The sequence below is a fragment of the Monopterus albus genome, unplaced genomic scaffold (assembly GCF_001952655.1).
Source record: "Monopterus albus unplaced genomic scaffold, M_albus_1.0 scaffold161.1, whole genome shotgun sequence".
NCBI classification, from domain to species: domain Eukaryota; kingdom Metazoa; phylum Chordata; class Actinopteri; order Synbranchiformes; family Synbranchidae; genus Monopterus; species Monopterus albus.
The window spans coordinates 585558-606521 of record NW_018128041.1 but is presented as its reverse complement, the minus strand read 5'-3'; the positions used below and the strand labels follow the sequence as shown (position 1 = coordinate 606521).

Genomic DNA, 20964 nt, shown 5'->3' with positions numbered 1-20964 from the left:
CAGTGCCAGAGTCGTCTGTGCCCTTATTTTATTTATTTATTTATTTAAACACAATACAACCATGTTCTGGAGCATAAAATAACGCCCACTTCTACCTGATACTTGGAAGTCGAGACGCTATTGGCTGTAGAGGCCATTAGCAGCTAATGGAGGATTTATGTACCACGGAGCTATGGTAGAGCAAGGTACAGCAGCATTTGCAATATTGATCGTGACTGAACTATGTAAAGAAGGGGAAGCTTGAAATTTACAAAGAGGTTCTGGGTTTCAGCATAATGAGATATACAAGTCCGTACTGAATTGAAATGCAGCAGTTTGGAATGATTAGGTCAAGAGGGGGTAGAGTGACAAAGAGAAACAATGACAATAGAATGAACCTTATGGGGCGAAATGAAAAGACATGGATGAAGAAAAGAAACAAGAACAAGAAAACACAAGAAAAGCATCTGAAAAGGGAGCAAAGGGAAGAGAAAGACAAATTTACATATAGTCCAGGAGACAAGGGAGAAGGGAAGAAAAAGGCAGGGAGCAGAAGGAAAACAAATAACAGCACCTAGGTGAGAGACAAGGGAAAGGACTTCTCTAATTAGGAGGAAAGGCTTTACAGCAGAACAGGCAACACAGGGTCACCAGATGAGATGGGGGAATAAAGCCATTGTAAGAGCAAAAGAACAATGAGTCTCAAAGGAAACCTCCCAGAGGAAAGCAAAAGGGTCTCATTTCAGTTTCCTCTGTTTAAAAGCAGCTCAGGACCCATTCTTATGGGTTTGGTGGTTTGGTTAAATTCAAATGAGTTTGTCACTCTTTGGAACTTGCTCTAATTGTAAAGAACACTTCTTTTTATGGGTGTTTTAATAGAGTTGTGTCTTCAGGCCATTTATTTTGTGAGACTGTTCAGATACACCACTATACTTTCTGTTAATTCTTGTTTTATTTCGTCTTAATGATATCACTACAACTGAAGCATTATCGGAGGCATTGGTAGTAGATGAAGTAGAACAATAATTCCGCAAGCATTATTTAAATCTTTGGTGTCAAGCCTCTAATTTTCTTTTGAAAACTGTGTCAAAAGTGATTTCACTGTACCTTTGAACGTGCTTTCGAATGTTAACTCTTTGAAGTCTCACTTTGTTAGGGAGATAAATCTGGAGAAAGTCAAGTTCCACAGCAGCAAAGTCCAAGTCAATTCTAAAACCGCTGAAGACATGGCCTCAAATCATTTCTATATATGTCAAACATATCCTTGAGGTAGTCATGACTAAAAATACATTTTTAAAAAACTATCTAAGTATTATTTATTAACCCTAGAGTGTTTTTGAGATGTCACTGTACTTTTGAAAGAAAAGAAATCCAACTAGATTTATTTGGCATTAACTGCATGACAGTTATTTTTAGTACCAATCACATATATCAGAAATAGCGAGACTAATTCAGTGACTAGGAAAATGCATTTTTAGGCCTTTTAAAGCCTGAAGTTTTTAGCTCCTGCTGTATTATCAGTAGTGGAAGACTTAATAATATACAAGTAGCACAAGTAAGGCTGTTATGCCACTAGTATTACTTTTACTTCATTATAACCACCACTAGCTGTATTACTGTCACAAAGAAAAAGTATGACTACAGTAAGAAAGTCACTTTCGGCTTTTCCCGTTTAGGGGTCGCCACAGCAAATCGTCACACTGATGACTTGCATGTTGACATTTGGCACGTGTTTTACGCCGGATGCCCTTCCTGACGCAACCCTGATTCAAACCCTGGCTGCAGCGGTGAGAGCGCTGCGCCTTAACCACTAGCCTACCAGGAACGGCTGAAGAAACAAAAAGTATGACTACAGTAATAGTAATAAAAGTTTATAAATAACAAATTTACTCCATAAAATAAGGTTAAATGGGGTTTCACTGACACCATATGTCCAAAGTATGACACAAATTAGACCACAAATAGGCACAGATCAGACAAACCAAGAAACCCCCCAAAAAACTGTTATCTGTCAAATGTAGACTGCAAAACTGATGCTATGCTGCCTGAGTTGTTAATAAATATGATGAGAGACAGTTTTTAATAGAGACTGTAATGAATAGTGGCAGAAACTGATGGTGGTCTCCCAGTCCCACATTACAAATGTACCGTGAGATCCCTTACCTGTCCATCATCCCAACACAATCTTGGAGTCTTGGCCCGACACACCTGCAGGGCAGACAAACCAGAAAGATCATCCATTAAATCAGGGACAGGTTATGAGTAAATCTCATGGCATCCTTTCTTCCACGTCAATCAGCTGTCACTGGGCAGGGACCTGTGGAAAATTGAATCTCGAGCATGGCTGACCACTTGTCAAGATGACAGGAGGACGCGCTTGGATGGGAACATGGGAAATTGTTATTCTGTGTTTCATGTAACAAAAAAAAGCAAGCAAACAAACAAACAAACAACCAACAACAGCAATAACAAAACTAACACAACGTCCTAACTCATTTAGTTCTCTGAACAAATTTTGAATGGATTACTGTTTAAACCTTTGGGGAAATTATCAAAAAAGAGGCAAAGAAAACTAAAGCACCTTTTCAATCCGAAAAACAATATCTTCTTTAGAAAATCATAGTGACTTCAGGATAAAAGACTCAGTAGGGCCATTCATTCTGCCATTGAGTATTTGTCCCTTACTTCACTTTCATAGCAGAGACACAGACACAAGGCTGAAAAATACTGGCCTAGGTGTAGATGCAGTGTCAGGTTAATGTAGGTGGCATGTAAATGAATGTATTCTGGGTTTACTATGGAGCCTTCTAGGGGTGGAGGTGTTATTAGCCAAATACATCCCCATCACAGCTGCTTTAGTCTAACATGCAAGCCAAGAGAAATGAGTACAGCAGATAAATTCTACCTGGCATGCTGTACATGCCATTTTTATTTATTTTTTGCTATTATAATCCTCGTTTTCCTCCTGCTGTCCTTGTAGAGTGAATTTCCTCTGCGGCCACTTCCATCAAAACCTTAAAGATTCAGCTTCTTTAACAATCACCTTTTTTCCCCAAATACTGTACAAAAACACTTGCTATACATCTTTTTTTTCTTATACCTCAACAATCAAAGCCACTGGAATGTAGTGCTGGTAGTGCTTCCATCACCTTTTTAACATTAGGTAATCAGGAAGTGATTACAACAGACTCTTAGTTGCTCATTAATTCTCATTCCTTGAGTGGAGGCCTTTGAACAGCAGGATAGACACAGGAGAACAGTTTTTGAATTCTTCGCCATGTGTGCATTGAGTGTGTGCGCACACACAAGACACAACAAATTACATAGCAAATTAGAAGAGCAGGCTAACTTTGGAATTAAATCGGTGACAACGGTAGCTCCTCCAAAGCGGCTTCGATGTCAATTAAATGGTGTACCAAATAGCTAATTAGAGAGCAATCAATGTCTACATCCAGCCTGTGTGTGTGGATGTGTGCGTGCACATGAGCCGCACAGGTTCCTTCTTGAATCAAGAAGAGAACAAAGGAGTGATCTTAAGTAAACATCACCAGGCAGGTACAATGCACAAACTTCTTTTTTTGTAATGCCACATCTTTTTATCACTATCTATTGCTTTTTTTTGTAATGCCACATCTTTTTATCACTACAGTATCTATTGCTTTTACTGTCAGTAAGGTTGAGTAATGAGGCTTCTGGTTTAATCATTTGTCTTTTAACATGATACTGACTTTTTACACGTTCTGGAGGTGCTGTTTTGTTCCCAGCAATGCCCTCTGACCTTTTTACTGTCTTACTTTGCCTCGTACCATAAAAACCCTGCCTTAGTTTCTACCTTGATGATGATCCAGAGTACCCTGTGGCTAGAGGGCAGGATAAGATGACAAGGTAAGATGGAGGTGCTGTCATGCCAACAACAGATTAGTGTTCACAGAGTCAGTGAATCTGTGTGAATGAAAGCTGTCATGGAATAAATATACCCTCCTCTTTATCCTTTCCTCAGCTTCCTAGCTTTGTTTCATTGTTTTTCTCCTCTTTTTACTTTTATGGCCATAGCCTCCTCTTAATCTCTGTTTACCTTCTTTACCTCTTGTCTCCTTTGGTTCTTTAAAGCTGCACTGATATTATCAACATTTACAGTGTAGTTGCAGTAAAATAAAATCACTTCCTGCTATTTAAGAGACAGCACATTAACTGTTTTTTCCACCTCTGTCTCTCTGTTGTGAGCTTTCAGATGTCTAACTTTGCTTGCTGAGAACACTGACAAGTTTTCTCTTTATTGTTCCAGTGTATGCAGAATAAGCTAATCTCTTTGATTTGCTAACAATGCCATACAAAGGGACTTCTGTCGTGTAGTGACAAAATCCCCCTATAATGAGGTAACTTTGGACCTTCTGAATCTTCCCTAAGAACTGTGTTTATGATAAACTGAATGCCCATTTGGAAGACTGTTTGTACCACTCAATGTTTTGATTTCTGACTTTAAATATACTTTTCTTTCTGTCTTTCTCATCTTACATTGTCCCACTGTCTTCAAGCTACAAGCCAGGGACTCAAGTGGCTGCATGATTAAGGCGTCTTCTCTCTGTCTGTCAGTTTGTCTTTCTCCCACTTGTTGAAAGGGAGGTGTTGCATGTCCACGAGGATACCCGTGTGCAAGCAGCATGTCGTCATGATGCGTTGAACACCATAAAAGCACCTAGCTGGAGGACACTCAAGAAACTACGAAAGCAAGTAAAAACTTCAAAAGAAATGCTTTAACACATGCACACACATTTATGCATCGCTCTTATTTTACCCCTGGGTGCAGTTGGCATGGCAGGGATGACACTCGTTGTTGGCCTTGGCGTATTTGAAGATGAAACTGTTGGCCCCCTGCAACCCATCAGGGCACTTCTCCACACAGTTGGGTCCATCTTTGAAGTGGAGGCATTTTACACATTGGTCCGGGCCCTGAGAGCAGAGCAGAACACGCAGCAGGGGCGGTAAGATGGGTTAGAAGGAGGTGGTGCACATGAGATGAAAAAAGAAAAAGAGGTGGAGCATGAGGTAAATTGATTATTAAAAGGGAAAAGGGAAAATGAACACAGAGAAAAAGAAATGTGGAACAAAATGATGGGCAAAGAGGTGAAGGAAACAGCAGGGAAAAATTAAGTTATGGAAAAGAGAATGGGATAAAGGAAGAGGAAAGAATGAAGAGACAGAAAAATATATGAGAGCACAGAGGTGAAATGAACAGAATCAAATTTAAACCTGTCAATTTGTTCACTTGCTACCACTGCTAATGTCACAGTGTGCTACCAGCTAGCAGGACACCACATGAATTACATTCCAGTGATGTATAATGTTTTGAATAGAACATATTCAAAATATTAAAACTGGCAAAATGCATAAGGAATCGAGTCATGTTAAAGTACGACATCAAACGTGATGGAGAAGATGACAAGTGATAACTGAGCTTGACCTCAGACGCAGCAAAATAATGAAGAAGCATGATGGCTAGCAGTCTTTGTGCATGTGTAGGAAAGCAGCATAAGGAAAAAACTGTACATGTACTTCATGTACATGTTTGTGTATGTGTCTAAAGTAATGAGGATGTTGACTAATGTGTGAAAAAGTGGGTGTGTTTGTGTGCGTGTGTATGCAGGAGCTGTTGTCAAGAAGCACTGCAGCATTCTGGGAGCTGGGAGACTACCTGATGGACAGCTTCTCACACTTTGACACATTCAGTCACACGTCATCAATAAACATTATTCTCACTTTGCATGTTTGTGTGTATGCATGTGTGCAAGCGCAAGAGTGTATGCATGCCGATGTCTGAATGCATTCAAGTATGCCATTTGCATGTGTATTTGTGTGTGAGAGCGCCTGTGGATGATTGACTCTTGGTGTTATTTGCTACTCAACTGTGACCAGCATCTCAAAGTCTGTAGCCTCTGTGCATCCTTGAGAAGTCTCTCTCTCTCTCTCTCTCCATTGCTTTTCCCCTCTTTTGCTCTTTCTCCAGGGACGGTCCTAAACGGTTACTCGCACAACTCGTCCACTTTGGTGTTTTCAGGGGATTTAATAAGGATAAGGATAATCACCTTTTATTGGCCAAGTATGTTACACACAAGGAATTTGTTTCCAGTACAGAACCAATGGCAGCCATCTGCGGCGCCGACTCAACCGATGGTGATTGTATAATATTACTACAGTACCGTTAGTCTTAATCTTTAAAGTAAAGTAATATCAGCTTGTAGCCTCTCATCATGTTGCACATGCCTGCAAATTGTTATCACTAGATATTTTTTTTCCAAGAGTGATTTATTTTCTTATTTTTTACAGGCCGGATGAGCCAAAAATTCCAGTATTTCACAAAGAAAAAAGCTCAAAAGGAAAACACCTTTTGGATAGTTGTGGTGTGATCACATCTGAGACTAAAAGTGACTTTATGGGAAGGTCAGAAACTAATCTCACTTTGCTGTTTTGTGTGTCTGTGTGTGTGCTTGCCAAAAGCATGCCTCTTAAGGTAGCTACAGTAGTTTATCATTCCACCCATTAACCTACCATTCACCTTTATGAACACTGCACTTGTTTCTTCTGAAATGCTGTGCACAAAACAGATAGACTCCCACAAAATAAGGTGTAAATCCCCTTTAGAGCACACAAGATATGAAACCAACTTGCACAAAAAATGAGTGAAAAGTCTACTTCTAGAAAGTATCATTAAGTAAAAAAGGAAGTTGAGTTTGAGAGGTATCTGAAGTGAATTCAAGGTCTTACCTGGCCAAGACATGTCATGGCATTCCCATCCATCTTCTCACACTGGTTATCACACTCCAGACACACAGATCCATTGGCAAACTCACGTACTTCCCTGATAGAGATAGGGAAATTGAAATAGAGGTGCATGTATTATAGATTTGAGAGCGTACCCACATTGAAATATTGATCCAGAGCTTGCCGAGGAAGGCTGCTCATATGGGCACAAAGTCTTTTGATTTTAAACTAACATGCGATATCATGAAAGTAAGGTTAAATCTCCATTTACTCGTGCTCATCTCCAAGATTGCTCTGACTGCTAGCGAGCCCACTGGTAAAGGAGCATGAAGGGCATGATCAAGTTAAAAGCATAGTATGGTCAATATGCTAACAGAGAAGGCCCATGAATAATGAACAGCTTTTCAAATCATGGGCAAACACGAGGGGATGTGTGAAGGGAGGTGGAATATAAGAAAACTGGTAGGAGGGCAGAAAAGGCCAGGGAGCAGGCAGGGACAGGAGTCTGCCTTGGATAAAGTGAAGGGGGAAAAACAGAGGGAGCATATGAGGGTGAGAGGAAAACAGGTTAAGAAAGGCAAACAGAGAAGAAAAAAGAAATGTCAAAGAAATTGCTTTTTATCCTGTTATCAAATCACTGCGGTTTGTGCAACTGGTAGGAGTTCCACCAGACCCTTTTATTAGCCAGTTAGAGAGATCCATGTACTGTAGTTCATGATGGCTTTGTTTTTCCACTTAGACTTCTGAAGGAATAGAGGAAAACAATATATCTCAATATTGGGCTTATACACTGCAATTACACCGGCAGGAGCTGAGCACTGCCTCAGGCCACGCTGTCGAATCCTTATATACACCATGTGTCTATGTGTGGAGGTGTCTGCGTGTGTGTGTGTGTGCATCCACTTGATACATTTCTCCTTTGTTTGTGTCCAAATCAGCGCATTATCTTTGTTTCTGAAGTGAGGCGTCTCTGCCGAGCAGGCTGCTGTCAATAATTACTTCTGCCAATCAAAAACACTGAGAGGGATCGATTAGCCGATGCAGACAACAGACACCTTCAGAGAAGGGTTTGCCCGATGGTGGGATAACGAGAGTGACACTGTGTGTTTTGTTTGCATTTGCATGTGACGCCACTAGGGTGGAACAAAGATTTAATATATTCTTCCTTGTGAGATTTTATGTGATCTTGCACTGATAAATTCTGATCCCCTGGAGGTATAATGTATCTTTTCCATTTTCATGTGGTATCGGATGAAAATGTTTTAGACTTAGTTGTTCAAAGGCTACAAAAACAAAAGACATATTCTGACACTCCTGAGTTGATCTGTGTTAAATTAAAAGGCAATAAAAGTGAAAATAAAATCCCAAATTTTACTTATCCTAATCTTGATGTCTCAGCATGTTTCTCTGAATGTTCTAAATGCCTCATCAAGTTCACAGCAGTTGTCTCAAACATCCAAACAGACAGTATCATAGTGTCCTTTTGTTAATAATGTTTCAGTGGACTCAAAAGAGACTCCTATTGCTCTCTTTGCATTTCTCCCTTGTCATTACTTCCCTTGTTCCAAAATAAATTAGATTTCTCTCCTGGAAGCTTTGTCCAGGGGAACCCTTTAGAAAAGGGCCCAGGCAGTAAAGAGATATTGCTTTTGTTGAAAGAGGAAAAGGCGAGTGTGTGAGACAAAGCTCTGCAGCTGTGCTCTCTAGGGTCATTTCCATTCAGCCAAAGTCGTTCCTCCTGATTGGCCCCCTTCATGGCTGGAAGTGTGCACCATTGGGGATGTTCCGATTGGGGATTAGCCCTGTTCTAGCAGGAATTTAAGCAGGACTATGGTCACCATTCGGACCTCCAAACCTCCAGCAAGCCAGAGCTTGACAAACCAATCAGAGCAACTTTTTAAATTAAACTCTAAAGTTTATATGGACCAAAGGAACAGATAAAATCTATTGTCTTGTAAAATAAGAAACAGCTGAAACTGTTTCTCTGTGTCTGTGGTGTTATATTTAGATGTACAGCAGCCTCCACTCCTACTGTATATGCTGAGATGAAGTTTACCATTTTATTTTTGGTGACAGTTATTGCAGCAAACATTATATTCAGTGCAAAAGAACAGGCTTGTCTGCTCTTTCTGACAGAAATAATGAGCTTTGGTACTGAATAGTTCTAGTAATATATTGTATAAATATTAGTTTCAAATTCCTGATGCTAATCTAATTGAATTTAGCCTCCACTGTGCTCAAGAAACTGTGATCGTTATTTGTGGTCTGTTGGTTGGCAGGCAGTGACTTATAGGGCTATGACCCGTAGTTTATGGACATTTTGATTCTGCAGTTCAGTCAAATGACACAAAACGAGAAGCGGCCTGTCGAATGTTACTTATAATGCATCAAAGTGACTGACTGTATTTACAGTATAGAAAAGAAGTGTGCTTCAGCAGCTCCCTGCCACACGCCTTTCTCTCGACAGTCTTTTGCAAAGCCTTCGCTGTGAGCTGCTTTTCCCTGCAACTACAAAGCTTCCCTCCCACAAACTGTGCTGGGAAAGAACCAGCAACAAGTCAACATGACCGAGGGTTGTTCGCTCGCAGACACTCTCTCTTGCACACATGCATGCACTCACTCCACTTCCCCTGAGGAAAAGCCTACCTTGACATTACTATTTGCAAGAAGAGTAATATTTATCTTGTGGTAGATGTTGATGGTCTTATTTTAGTGTTGTGATTCACAGCATCTCCTTGTTCATTCAAGAGTAGCACAAAAGGCTAAAATCTACATCTATAAAGAAGTGTTTTTCCCCAGGTGAGCTGGCAGTGATCTTTTTGATGTGCCTCTTGGCAGCATAAAGCAATGGCCTGAATGTGATTATTCACACTGAAAACAAAACATCAGTGGATTGTGAGGGCACTCAAAGAGCCTCGGTCGCAAATGTCAGTCACATCCCAGCTCAGAGCAGTAAACACTCACGTCTGCCAACCATTACGGGCAATCATACTTCAACAATATATTCAAATTGATTTTTGGACAACAGATGTAACACGCAGCCAAATGTTCCTTTAACTGTTCACATTAACTGTTCACAGTGTGAAATCCTTTATTGGTTGATCTCATTACATTCATTCCAATTGGCAATTAGACTCTCCTCCTCCTCAAGCCCTTGAGGATGTTTTGACTTCATTTTCATGCATCAAAGCTGTTTAAATTGATTTCATTTCCACTGCTTGTCATGTGTTGCTGTTCGCATGGGAATTAACACAGTCTCCTGCAAGTATAATGATCTGACATTCCAGAAAATTCAAATTTTCAGGAGTAATTTTAAAGTTTTGTGAAAAATCAGCTCCAACACTCAACTTGTAAAACATCTGGCCAGAACACATCAAAACAGAGCTACTCACCCATCAAAGAGGTTGCAGGACTCAACGCATGTGCGACCTCGCCTGAAATATCTGCAGGAAAGACACTGGTTGGGCCCCGGACCCCAGCAACCGTCGTCTGAACACATGCGGTCACACACCATTTGCTGCTGAGCTATGGTGAGAAAGACGGTAAATAAATAGCTATAAAAATAAATAAGCAAATACCACTGCTCAAATGCCAAAAGACATTTACTCATGCAGACATACAGTACATTTCACAGACACACACTACTGCAGCCTACAGATACACATCCACGCACACAATACAATTCAAGAATTCTGGAACTAGGATACAACTGAACGGACCAACACTATGCAGGAACAAAGTGAAATATATCTTAAAATGATTCATTAGGAACAGTTTAATGTGTAGATTGGATTTATGTGCTTATTTTCACTTGCCACAAATATGTGTGTGTGTGTGTGTGTGTGTGTGTGTCTATTTTTCCTGCCTAGAAGTTAGCATTGGTGCCTGTACATGTGTACATCTCCTTGTTGTGTTGTGTGAGTAAACATCAGTATCCCCCACACCTCTTCCATTAATGGCCAGCCCAACAAGAACTCTGTTCCCACTGGAACCGCAACCACTGATGCCCCCTCAACTGGTGAGTGACACCCATCTCTTAGTGTTGCCCAGTGGGGGCAGGGGGTTGAAGATGCCAATGTAAGGCCACATCAATCGATCTCTAACACATACACTGTTCATTAACTGGTTAATGTTATGAAATACAGCCTGGCAGGGCCAAGAAAAACTGCGGTGGTTGGTGTGTGGGTATTTTTTTTTTTATGTATCTCACTCTGCCATAGTGAGTGTTAGTGGCAAACACACATGTACATGAGTAAAAAATCTAAACATGATCAAAGCATGGTTCCTGAGGAATAATACGACTAATATATCTTTTTAAAATGCTCTTCCTTCTTCTATTTGGTCAGGACTCTGTGGTCAGATTCCACTATGTATAGATAAACCACATGTAGACTATTTCCTGATCTATCACATGTCTACTTTCCTAAGGCTAGTGTTCAGCTTAATTCACTGCTGTGCATGATACACCAAGCATTTTTCTTGCAGGAAGCTGAATAACAGCTTTTGAGGCATGTGTAAAGCTTGACTGGAGCTGGATCTGCAGAGATATGCAGGGAATCTAAGTTTGGAATTAATTAGAGAGCTAACAGGAGAAAAAATAAGAGAAAAGGAGGATCTGATAGGTGTTAAAATAAAAGATTGTGTGGGTGTTTCCTCTGGCAGTGAAGGCTTTTCTTGAATTATTCCAACATAAAGTATATACAAAAGTCTTATTCTTAAATGTCCAAACTGAAAACAGCGACACTTTTTCTCACTCTACAAAGCATCTGTCTCCATAAAATTAACTGCATGAGCCAAACTTAAACTTGAGACCATGTTATGTGTTTTCAGGAAATGTGCTTTGCAAATGACTGTATATCTTCTGCTTGGTGGCTCTGTGGAAGTGGGGAATTTAATCAGCTGTCAATGAAGGGTTTCAGTTGCTCAGGTGACTTTTCATTTGTCTGAATTTATTACATTTTGGGTAAATGAGGCAATCATTGAGGGGCTTAAATCAGCAGGAATGTGGCATTATTCTCACAGCTTTGTGAACTCCACATTTAAATGTATTATATTTATTAACAATTTATTAACTTTTGATAGATAGGACAGTATTTTTCCAGTGAAGTGTTGCATAGTAGTCAAATAAATAAGAGGCCGTTTATCCTAAATAATCAGCTTGACATAAAAAAAATAACTAGTTCTAGTTAAAACACAGAGTAACCTCTGGGTAAGATGTTGCTGGTTTAAGCTGGTTTTGTCTATTAAGCTATTTGTTCTTGGATATTTGAACCTAATAAGGGACAAAGGCTTTAAATGAGCATTTTGCTAGATGCCCCATATGCGCTGAGTCGTTTGACTGTAACAATGTTTAGTTGCATGTGTCCCTGCAAAAATATAAAGAAATAAAATAAATAACAATAAATAGATACTACCCTCAAAATGTGCAGATTTTTGCAAGTGCTCAACAATTTGGAATGAAACCTATCCTACATCCCTCCACCATTACTCACTGCATTCCTTTGGATCTCGGTTGTTGCGGATGAGCACCTTCTGGTTTGGCGTCCTGAAGAGTGATGTCCAGTTGACAGTGTTGTAGTAGCATAAACGACTGTTATTGAAGATGTAAACATTACCAGCACTGATCTCATCCAACGACTGGAACTGAAGGGAGGAAATCCAACGCTGCTTCAGGATCAACAGAGATATACCACTTCCACTGCAGGACAAAAGACAAGGAAAAATAAAAGAAAATTAAACAAATGGAGATAAAGAGAGAGATGTGGGAAGAAGACAGAGATGGGGGGGGTGGTCTGAAAGGAAAGGAACAATCAGAAGCACTGAGAAAGATTTGGAAATAAATATGAACAATGTAGAAAAGAAGAAGGGATAAACAAACGGGAGGAAGGGATGATGATGTGGAAGACAAAAAGGGAAAGAACAACTGAGCAGAGCAAGGTAAAGGGTGAGATGGGAAAGAATGACAGAGAGGTACAGAAAGGAGGGGAAGGAAAGGGAGAAAAGGGGAAAGATCATGAGACAAAGGAAAAATAGGGCCCAATATGGATGAGAAAATGGGGAAACAGGAGGAAGGTAAAACAGAACAAAAGAAAAACAATCCTGAATCACCCTTTTTGCTTTACCAGGAAAGTTAGAAGAAAGAGACTAACGGTGCCTAATCTGTGTCTAAAAGAACGTGTTTGACTGCCTTCTCCAATACCTGTAAAGAGACCTGCCTCCAATGATTGCCAGGTTGGAAAAAACACTCAGATCTGTCATGTTCTCAGGCCAAGACTGGATGTTGAGGTAACCTAAAGACAAAGACAAAGGGTTAAACATACACTAATTAACACAATTTAGATTTTTTTTTAGTAAAAATAGTGAAAAAGAAGACTGACTAAAACAGAAAAGGAGTCTAGGATGTGTTTAATAAAGGAACATTGGAATAATAAGTAGTGGAATAAAAAAAAGTCCTTCTGTCACATTTATCCAAATTTTAGAAAAAAAAATCACTGCAAACTTTGCTCATGGTGCTTGCACCGCTTTTGTGAAGTTTAAGCAAAAGCCATTCTTTGTTGCCAACGCTTGGAGAGGACAATACACACTAATTAAAAAAATGGATTTGATATTCTGCACAATTTGTCTGGTTGCACTTGCCTTTAATGACAGATTTTTATCAAATCAGCATCTGTGGAAATGACATTAAAGGGATAGAGCAGGAAATGGCTGGGAAAGAATGGTCATTGCTCTTTCTTATTGCTTGGGTTTTCATTATGAAAATGCAGTTTCACTCCATTAGCTGCTTGGCTCAAATGCAACTCGCAGTCTAATATGACAAAAGGGTTTGTATACAAGGTACTGCTGATCCCTTAAGGACCCTAATAGCTAATGAATAAATATACACACACAAGCATCCACACGCACACAAACTATTGCACATACTGTAAGCACGTATAACTATCAGACAGACAACACACACACACACACACACACACACACACTAATATCATATCCACCAGAGCACCTTTTAAAGTTTACTGACAAAAATCATCTTTCTACTTTCCACTTAAAGCTTTCTTTTACTGCCTCAGAGGCCAAATAATTCACACAAGCATCACATAATAATATTGCTTTGTTCAGTCCGTTTTTCCACGGTGACTCCACTGAGGCAGTCTCACCTGTGATCTCTTTCACAGTGCGGAACACGTTGAGATGATCTGGGTCTAGAGGGCCAATACCATGATACATGTCCCTGAAATACACACAATGTAGAAACACACAGAAAAGTGAATACTATCTTAGTCAAAGACATTATTGCAATATTGCTATACTAAGTAAATAAGGTTCTAGTACTGCAAACCTGAAGGCAACATAGATAAAATACAGTATATTCTTTAAACTGAAGCCCGAATGCTCTTTTCCTCTAATGCGCTGTGTGGCATTTATGGTTACACATCATTCTATCCTGACAGGGCACTTCGACAGTGGTTTCTGATTGACTCTGCACTGACCTTTCCAAGCTGGATTTTCTCTGACACAATGTGGATATAGATGGAGAACTGTTTGCTGCTGTATTTCATACAATTAGTATTCCTTTGAATTAGATGTGTAACAGCATCCTAGTGCTAATTGTTTTTTTCCTTAAACTTACATTGCCATTCAAAATATGAAAATGAAATGTGTGTGTGGTTTCAAAATGTCACTTACCCATTAATGCCAGTAATGAGGAAGATGAGGTTGCCGTTGATTTTGGTGCAGTTGACAAATTTATTAATATTGCTGGCATCCACTGTCTGAGCTGTCTGCAGGCTGCCTGTCCCTATGCCATCACACACTGACAAAAGCAATGCACACACAGTCATGTAGAGATCAAAATAATCAATACTGTAGTTGGCTTAGGTATTAACAAATTGCCTGTTGTGGTGTATATCCAAAGTGTCCTTGTACAGATGAGACCTGATTGTGCAAAACTGCTATTAACTATTTGTCACTTTAATTCTTTAGACTCTTTTAAGAATGTATGCCTCTGATTTTGGTGTACAAGGAAAGCCACAGTCTCTCTCCATGCATTGAATTCTTTTGATGAAAGCATGGGCCAATCCACAGCCAATTCCTCGCTATAATAAAATCATTACATCTGCATTAATTACACTTGCAGTCTAATGTGAGCCAAGTATTTCTGACAGAGGCGGAGTGGATGATGAATAAGGCTGGCATTAAGTGGTGCAACCAGTTTTTGATAGTGATTTATACCAGCCAATTCCATATCTGAAATGTTAATTTGTTATCATTTCCCACAGTTCCTTGGGTTCTCCTTCATTAACCCCTCCCTGCTGTGTGACGATGTAATCAAAAGATTAGCCAATCACTGGATGCCACAGTCCATATATGAAGCCAGAAGGGAAACACCATTGTCTTCTCTCCAAAGAGAGGGCAGACCAATTACCTGTGTGAGAACAATATGATGAAGCGCCTAATCTTCTGTATTGATCTGGAGTAATACAGTTTAATTTCACAGTAAACATCGCCATCGCCATCAGATGCCATCATGGCTGCCCTCCACTATTCCCTTTCTCACCTGGAAAATGGAGACTCCTACATCATGTTAGGTATTTTTAGTCAGATAGAAATTGGATAGATACTTTATGTATTAGAAACAGAGACGTCTCGGTTGACGTTTCTGGGTAGTATGGGGCTAGCCCAACCGAAGGGATATAATGTATAGGCCTGGTGGGTTCAGGGTCTTTCATCTTACATCTGCCTGCGAGCAGTTTGGAGGTGCAAGATACCTGAGCGTGTAATGTTAATTTTACCTGTGATCCTTTGAATAAATCAGCACTGTTTTGAAGTTACTTGGACTGTCTCGTCTCTCAGAGTTAGCAATGGTAACAAGAACCAAAGACCAACAACACCTAGCTAAAACTAATGTATGAATGTTAGAATAGTGCCGCTTCGATTTTATGATCATTCTGGAAGGTGGAGTTTAACTTATGGGAAATCCTACTGCTACATACAGCAAACTGTTTCCTGGTTGAACGAGACAGTGCTCCTGTGCACAAAACAAGGACTGAGGTGGTTCCACAGAGACCTGACCTGAACACCATCAAACTGGAAGACCAAGCGTCAGCCCACGAATGCTCTTGTGGCTGAATTGGGGCTAATCTCTGTAGCCATGTTCCAAAATCCCGTGGAAAGCTTTTTCAGGAAATGAAACAGCTGTAGCAGCATAGTGAAGCATAGAGCTGAGATGACATGTTCAACTACTACATATGGTGTTAAGGCGTCTACATAGAAACTAGACTGCTTGTCTCAGAAGTGCTGCAATATTCTAAAAACTGGGGGAAGATGACTACATAAACAGATTCAGTTGTTTAGTGGCATGAGTCCTGCTGCATGTGGACAAATGAGTCCATAAATGTGCCATCCTGACATAATCAGGACATTTATAAGACTGTCTGTCATCTGGTCTCTTCTAAACCACAATACAATTATGGATTTGTACATGTATAAGCATGGACACTGTGGCAGAAGACCCTGATGCTTCACTCCTGTCCTGTTAACTCAAGACCCAAAGGGCATTTGATGACTGGAACTGGATGACTGAGGAGAAATGGGAATCCATGTTTAATAGGTTAGGCATTTTTAATCCATGACATCTGGGAAATCTGAGTCATCCTTAAAATTTAGAAATTGGTGTCATTGGTGTTTTCCCCTTAATTAGGGGGGATTTATATAGTCTGTGGGTGATAATACCTGTGCTCTTAACTGCAGGTCCTAGTCCTTACCTAGCCCTTTTCTTACTTGAAACTGCATTTCATCACTCTGCTCCAATTTAAGAAATTCTCTGAACCATTGCTGTAATTTGTTTCTTTCTCCTTCTCCTCTCTTGAGCTGCATCAGTGTCCTTAGTCTTTCTTTTGGTGGCTCCCTTTGCTCTCATCACCATGATCTATTATTTCCTTGTCCTCTGTCTCTTCCACTTGGTAACTTAAAAAAAAACTGCTCTCAGTGAGGGCCAAGTTCTGAAATGAAATTTTCAATGCTGAAATGCCGTCGGCAGGTAAAAGGTGCAGCACCGGACATTGTACAAAGTGAGCAGCTCATTTAATCATTGTTAAATTCAAGCCATGAATATATTCTGAGCCAATTATCCTGAAACGTCTTTGGATTGTTGCTTCATCTTTGTAATGTTACCATTCCCCTGCCCGAGGACCCTGAGGAGTAACATTGCCATCACTGGCACTGCTGTTTGTGCTAGTCCTTTTGGGTTCCAGTGTTTTTTATGAGCGGGTTTCACTTCGTTGACGTAGATCTATGCTAACCAGTGGCCCATGTTCGCATAGTTTCACGTTCACATCATTAAAACCTGAGTATATAAGCCAGCGAGAGATGCTGCAACAGCAGGGGGGACACGTAGTTTTGTAAAGAGGGTGAGAAGGCGTGGCCGCCCGGCGGGCACCATGCTAACGTAGTTCAAACGAATGGAGACCACCCCATCTGGCACAAACAGCACCGTGCCAGGTTTTGGAGCACACCAACTTTTTGACATTGCTGTAAATGAGTTCGGGAATGTCCCGCATTGCAAGTACTACATATGAAATTATGCACAATACCTGCAATCCAGCGCTAAAATCCAAACCCTGCTTTCTGAATGCAGCAACAATCATAACCTGTCACTCCCATGGGCACAGTCTACCTTTGGTCAAAAGAATACTTCCATTTCTGGATTGGACATGGAGCAGTCCATTTTCCTATAAAAACAATCTACAGTAGGTCATGGTGTAAATATACTAAAACAATCCTGCTGTTAACACACCTGGCCAGTAAAGCTGATTCTGATTAAATTGCCTTAGATTTTGTGTTACTTATTCATCAACTTTATATTTCATTTGTATTTTGTGGCATTCATGTGGACGGCAAAGTAAGAATTTCATTGTACAGGGAAACACATTTCCAAATAAACAGTTTGACCTTGACCTTGACATTTTAGGCTCTTATAAAAAAAACAGCTGTAATTACAAAGCAGGTAAGAACAATTTCTCCTTATGGGACCATTTCATGTCAGTTACTTTGTTGACTGTTATGGGAATCAATTATGTTACCTGCATTTATGCCATATTTGTCATATTTATCCTCCAGTACGTAATGAGTATAACTTAAAATTGCACAGCAGTAGTGTTGCAAGAGGAGACAAGATGAACAGCATGCTGACACAGTTAATTTGTATATATATACTGTATATACACAAAACTGCATAAATAATATTATCTCTGAAGCAATAACTGCATACTTTTGAAACACAAGACAGGTTAGTGAAAACAGAATAATCTGATACAGAGTACAGTATGTTGTTGAGTTCACTGGTGGTTTATTGTACTGTATTATTACCCTGAAGTTACAGTACAAAAGATCTTCATATTTTGTGGCATTACATTAGAATCATTAAATCAGCTGTAAGTGTATTTTGTGTAGTATAATGAAAACTAAACTGGTGCCCTTAAAAAAATAAATTACATTTCCTGTAAAGCTTTTACAGTCATTCTGGTGGGCTACTGCTGATCCACTTTCATCACTGTTAGCATATGGCTATTAGATTAAATCTGCATAAGCTCTTGCACATATAGTAAATGCAGAGCAGTGGACCAGGAAGTAGGGGGTACAAGGAAAATGGATGAATTATCAATATAAACCTAATTTTCATACTATTGAATATAACTTCCACATTATACGCTGAATTATGGTCCCTTTCTACTGATTAATATGTCCAATATTTTCTCTCTGTGTAATATCCAACTGTGTCAGGGTGGAGTGTCAGAGTCTGTTTGTGTGCTTCTTTCAAGACAAATCTGACAATCTCACCAGGCAATGGGCACTGGTTATGACTAATGCAAGCAGTCCCTTGGCTGATGGGTAATACAATGCAACACCATTCCTAGTTTAAGCTAAACCGGGCAGGTAATAGTTGTTAGAAGTCACTCAAAGTGTAAAACTTCGAGTTATTTAAAGTGAAACCATCAAACCAAACAATGTTTTACAAACAGAAAAACTCTGTGCCACATGCTTCTCTCATTCAAGTTTCAACAAAACCACTCCAGTACTGTTTTATGCAATGATATTTAACATATTCAAGTTCAAAATTTGGATCTCCAATCACAGACATGGACACCACCTGGTTTACCTTTGGGACAGATGTCGGTACAGGGGATGCACATTTTGATTCGGTTCTCCTCCACTTCCATCTTGTTGCTGGGACACGCTCTAACACAGGAGCTGTGGTCCACAACAAAATTATCTAACAGAAATACAGTCAGAAAGTGAGTATTAATTAGCTTCAGTTGCTTCATAGTAGACACCATGTCTTTTTCCTGACACCTACTGTAGATTTTATCATGTAAAACCATAAAAATCAAAGTGTTGCATTTACTTGGAACAAAACGGACCGCTCTAATGGTGAGAAATTCACAGTATTTTAATCACATTTGCGTAACGATCCAAACTAAAGGTCTAGGGTTATAATGCTCAGCAAAAGTAGTGAATTGCATTAGTACTTGGTAGCCACAGTAGAAAGGCTTCTGTCTGCTTATTTGAAGATCAGTGGAACTTGACTACACAATCTGTTGATGTAGCTTGACTTTTAATCCATGCTTACAGAATTACTACAACACTCCATATTTGTGAAATAAAGAAGCATGACTTGCTTTTTTCAGCTGCCAGCAGCTAAAGCAGATGGTGTAGCAACTAGTTAATTGAGATACACAATTTCTTTATATTTGAGTAATTCAGTTGGCTTGAAATACTTGTCGGGAGTCTTATTTCAGGGTAGAAGGATGATCATGCTTCTTCAGTGGACACTAGTGCACAGATGACAAAACATAATTATAACTTTATTTGCCTACAAATTGAAGTATACTTACGTGGACATTTCTTGACACAAAAGGCTCCATAGGTGTACTTGGCTTTGGGGTTGTGCTCTAACTGAAAAGAAGTGGGGTTGTATACAAATGGCTGAGGGCACTGGGTCACACATGCTCCGCTGTCGTTGAAGTTGGTGCAAGCCTGCAGAAAGCACATGACCACAGTCGACTGAAGGCAGGAGACACTAGCAGGACTTCAGGGGGCATGGAGTACATGGCAAGGTGAGGCAAGGAGAGCACTGGGATTTGCTCACATACACCCATGTGAGTGAAAGAGTATTGCAGCAGCATTTCATTTTTACTTCAAATGGTTACACATTGATCATGCAGTGGTCCCTTGTCTCTTTGAGTGCCAAATGGGAGAAAAATTGGAGCCATTGATCCACAGCCATGATGTAAATGGTAAAGTGTTTTCCCATAAACCTCTTAAGTGTTTTGTCGTCTGTGGCCACTGGCTGAAACAACAGTAATTGAATTGCGTGAGCCTTTCTATGAATTACAACTGCAATATCATCTCTGTCAGGGTGTGCATGTGTTGTGTGGGAGTTCCTGAAACAAGAACTTGAGGTGATAAAAGGGATATTAATTGGAACACTGAATCACCAATTTGTTCTTTGAAGAGTGCAGACATTTACAGCCCTGTTAAGTGACAAATAATTTATCAGCTGGTAAACAAAGTGGATCATTTTTGGGCAGAGACGATGACAAACAGATGTTGCACCAAAGATGTGGTGAGTGAAATGAGGCTAGAGATGTGTGACTGTGCTTTTTGGTCGATGCATCATGACAAGAGTGAGACAATCTGTGTGCATGTGATTGTGTGCAGTCTGACGTACAAAGCAGTCCGTGTCCTTGGGGCCCGAGCAGCCGCCGGCGCACTCACGATGGCAGCAGTCGCTGACGTAAGGGCCAAAGCATCGACCGTCACACTGCTCTGCACACACTGTCTTTGTCACTGCCCAGGAAGTGAAAAGATGGAATTTTAAAGGTCTGATGCACACCTTCACGCTCACAAACGAAGACAATACCACCACCCTTAACCTTCCACCCACATTATGTCTGCACACAAACATCAACTGATAAGGAATTTAGGCAGAAACAAATGAGAGACTACAGCAATCTAAAGGTCAGACAAGTAAGTTAGTGCCCTCAAGGTCATAGGCTTAAATGACCAGACATACTTTAAAAACATGGAGCACCGTTGCCTCTCTCAATAACTGCTCTGGAGGTGCCCTTGAACAAGCCTCTTATCCTCCAACTGCTCTAGCTTCATCTCACTGATTAGCAACTGAAATCTCTGGCTCTGCTTGGCAGCTCCCAGGTATGAAGTGGG

At 40.1% G+C, this 20964-nt stretch overlaps 1 protein-coding gene across 4 annotated transcripts in view; it reads right to left on the bottom strand.

The window, feature by feature from the left end:
- LOC109968758 (receptor tyrosine-protein kinase erbB-4) overlaps positions 1-20964 on the bottom strand; it is a 244655-nt gene that overhangs the window by 55322 nt on the left and 168369 nt on the right. For all 4 annotated transcript variants that reach the window (XM_020615248.1, XM_020615250.1, XM_020615249.1 and 1 more), the window contains exons 6-16: positions 20468-20586; positions 19632-19773; positions 18896-19009; positions 14425-14551; positions 13896-13969; positions 12938-13028; positions 12231-12436; positions 10131-10263; positions 6742-6835; positions 4775-4929; positions 2143-2187 (exon numbers count right to left, since the gene is read on the bottom strand). In XM_020615248.1, the coding sequence (XP_020470904.1) occupies positions 2143-2187; positions 4775-4929; positions 6742-6835; positions 10131-10263; positions 12231-12436; positions 12938-13028; positions 13896-13969; positions 14425-14551; positions 18896-19009; positions 19632-19773; positions 20468-20586 (1300 nt within the window). The remainder of the gene's footprint in view (positions 1-2142; positions 2188-4774; positions 4930-6741; positions 6836-10130; positions 10264-12230; positions 12437-12937; positions 13029-13895; positions 13970-14424; positions 14552-18895; positions 19010-19631; positions 19774-20467; positions 20587-20964) is intronic.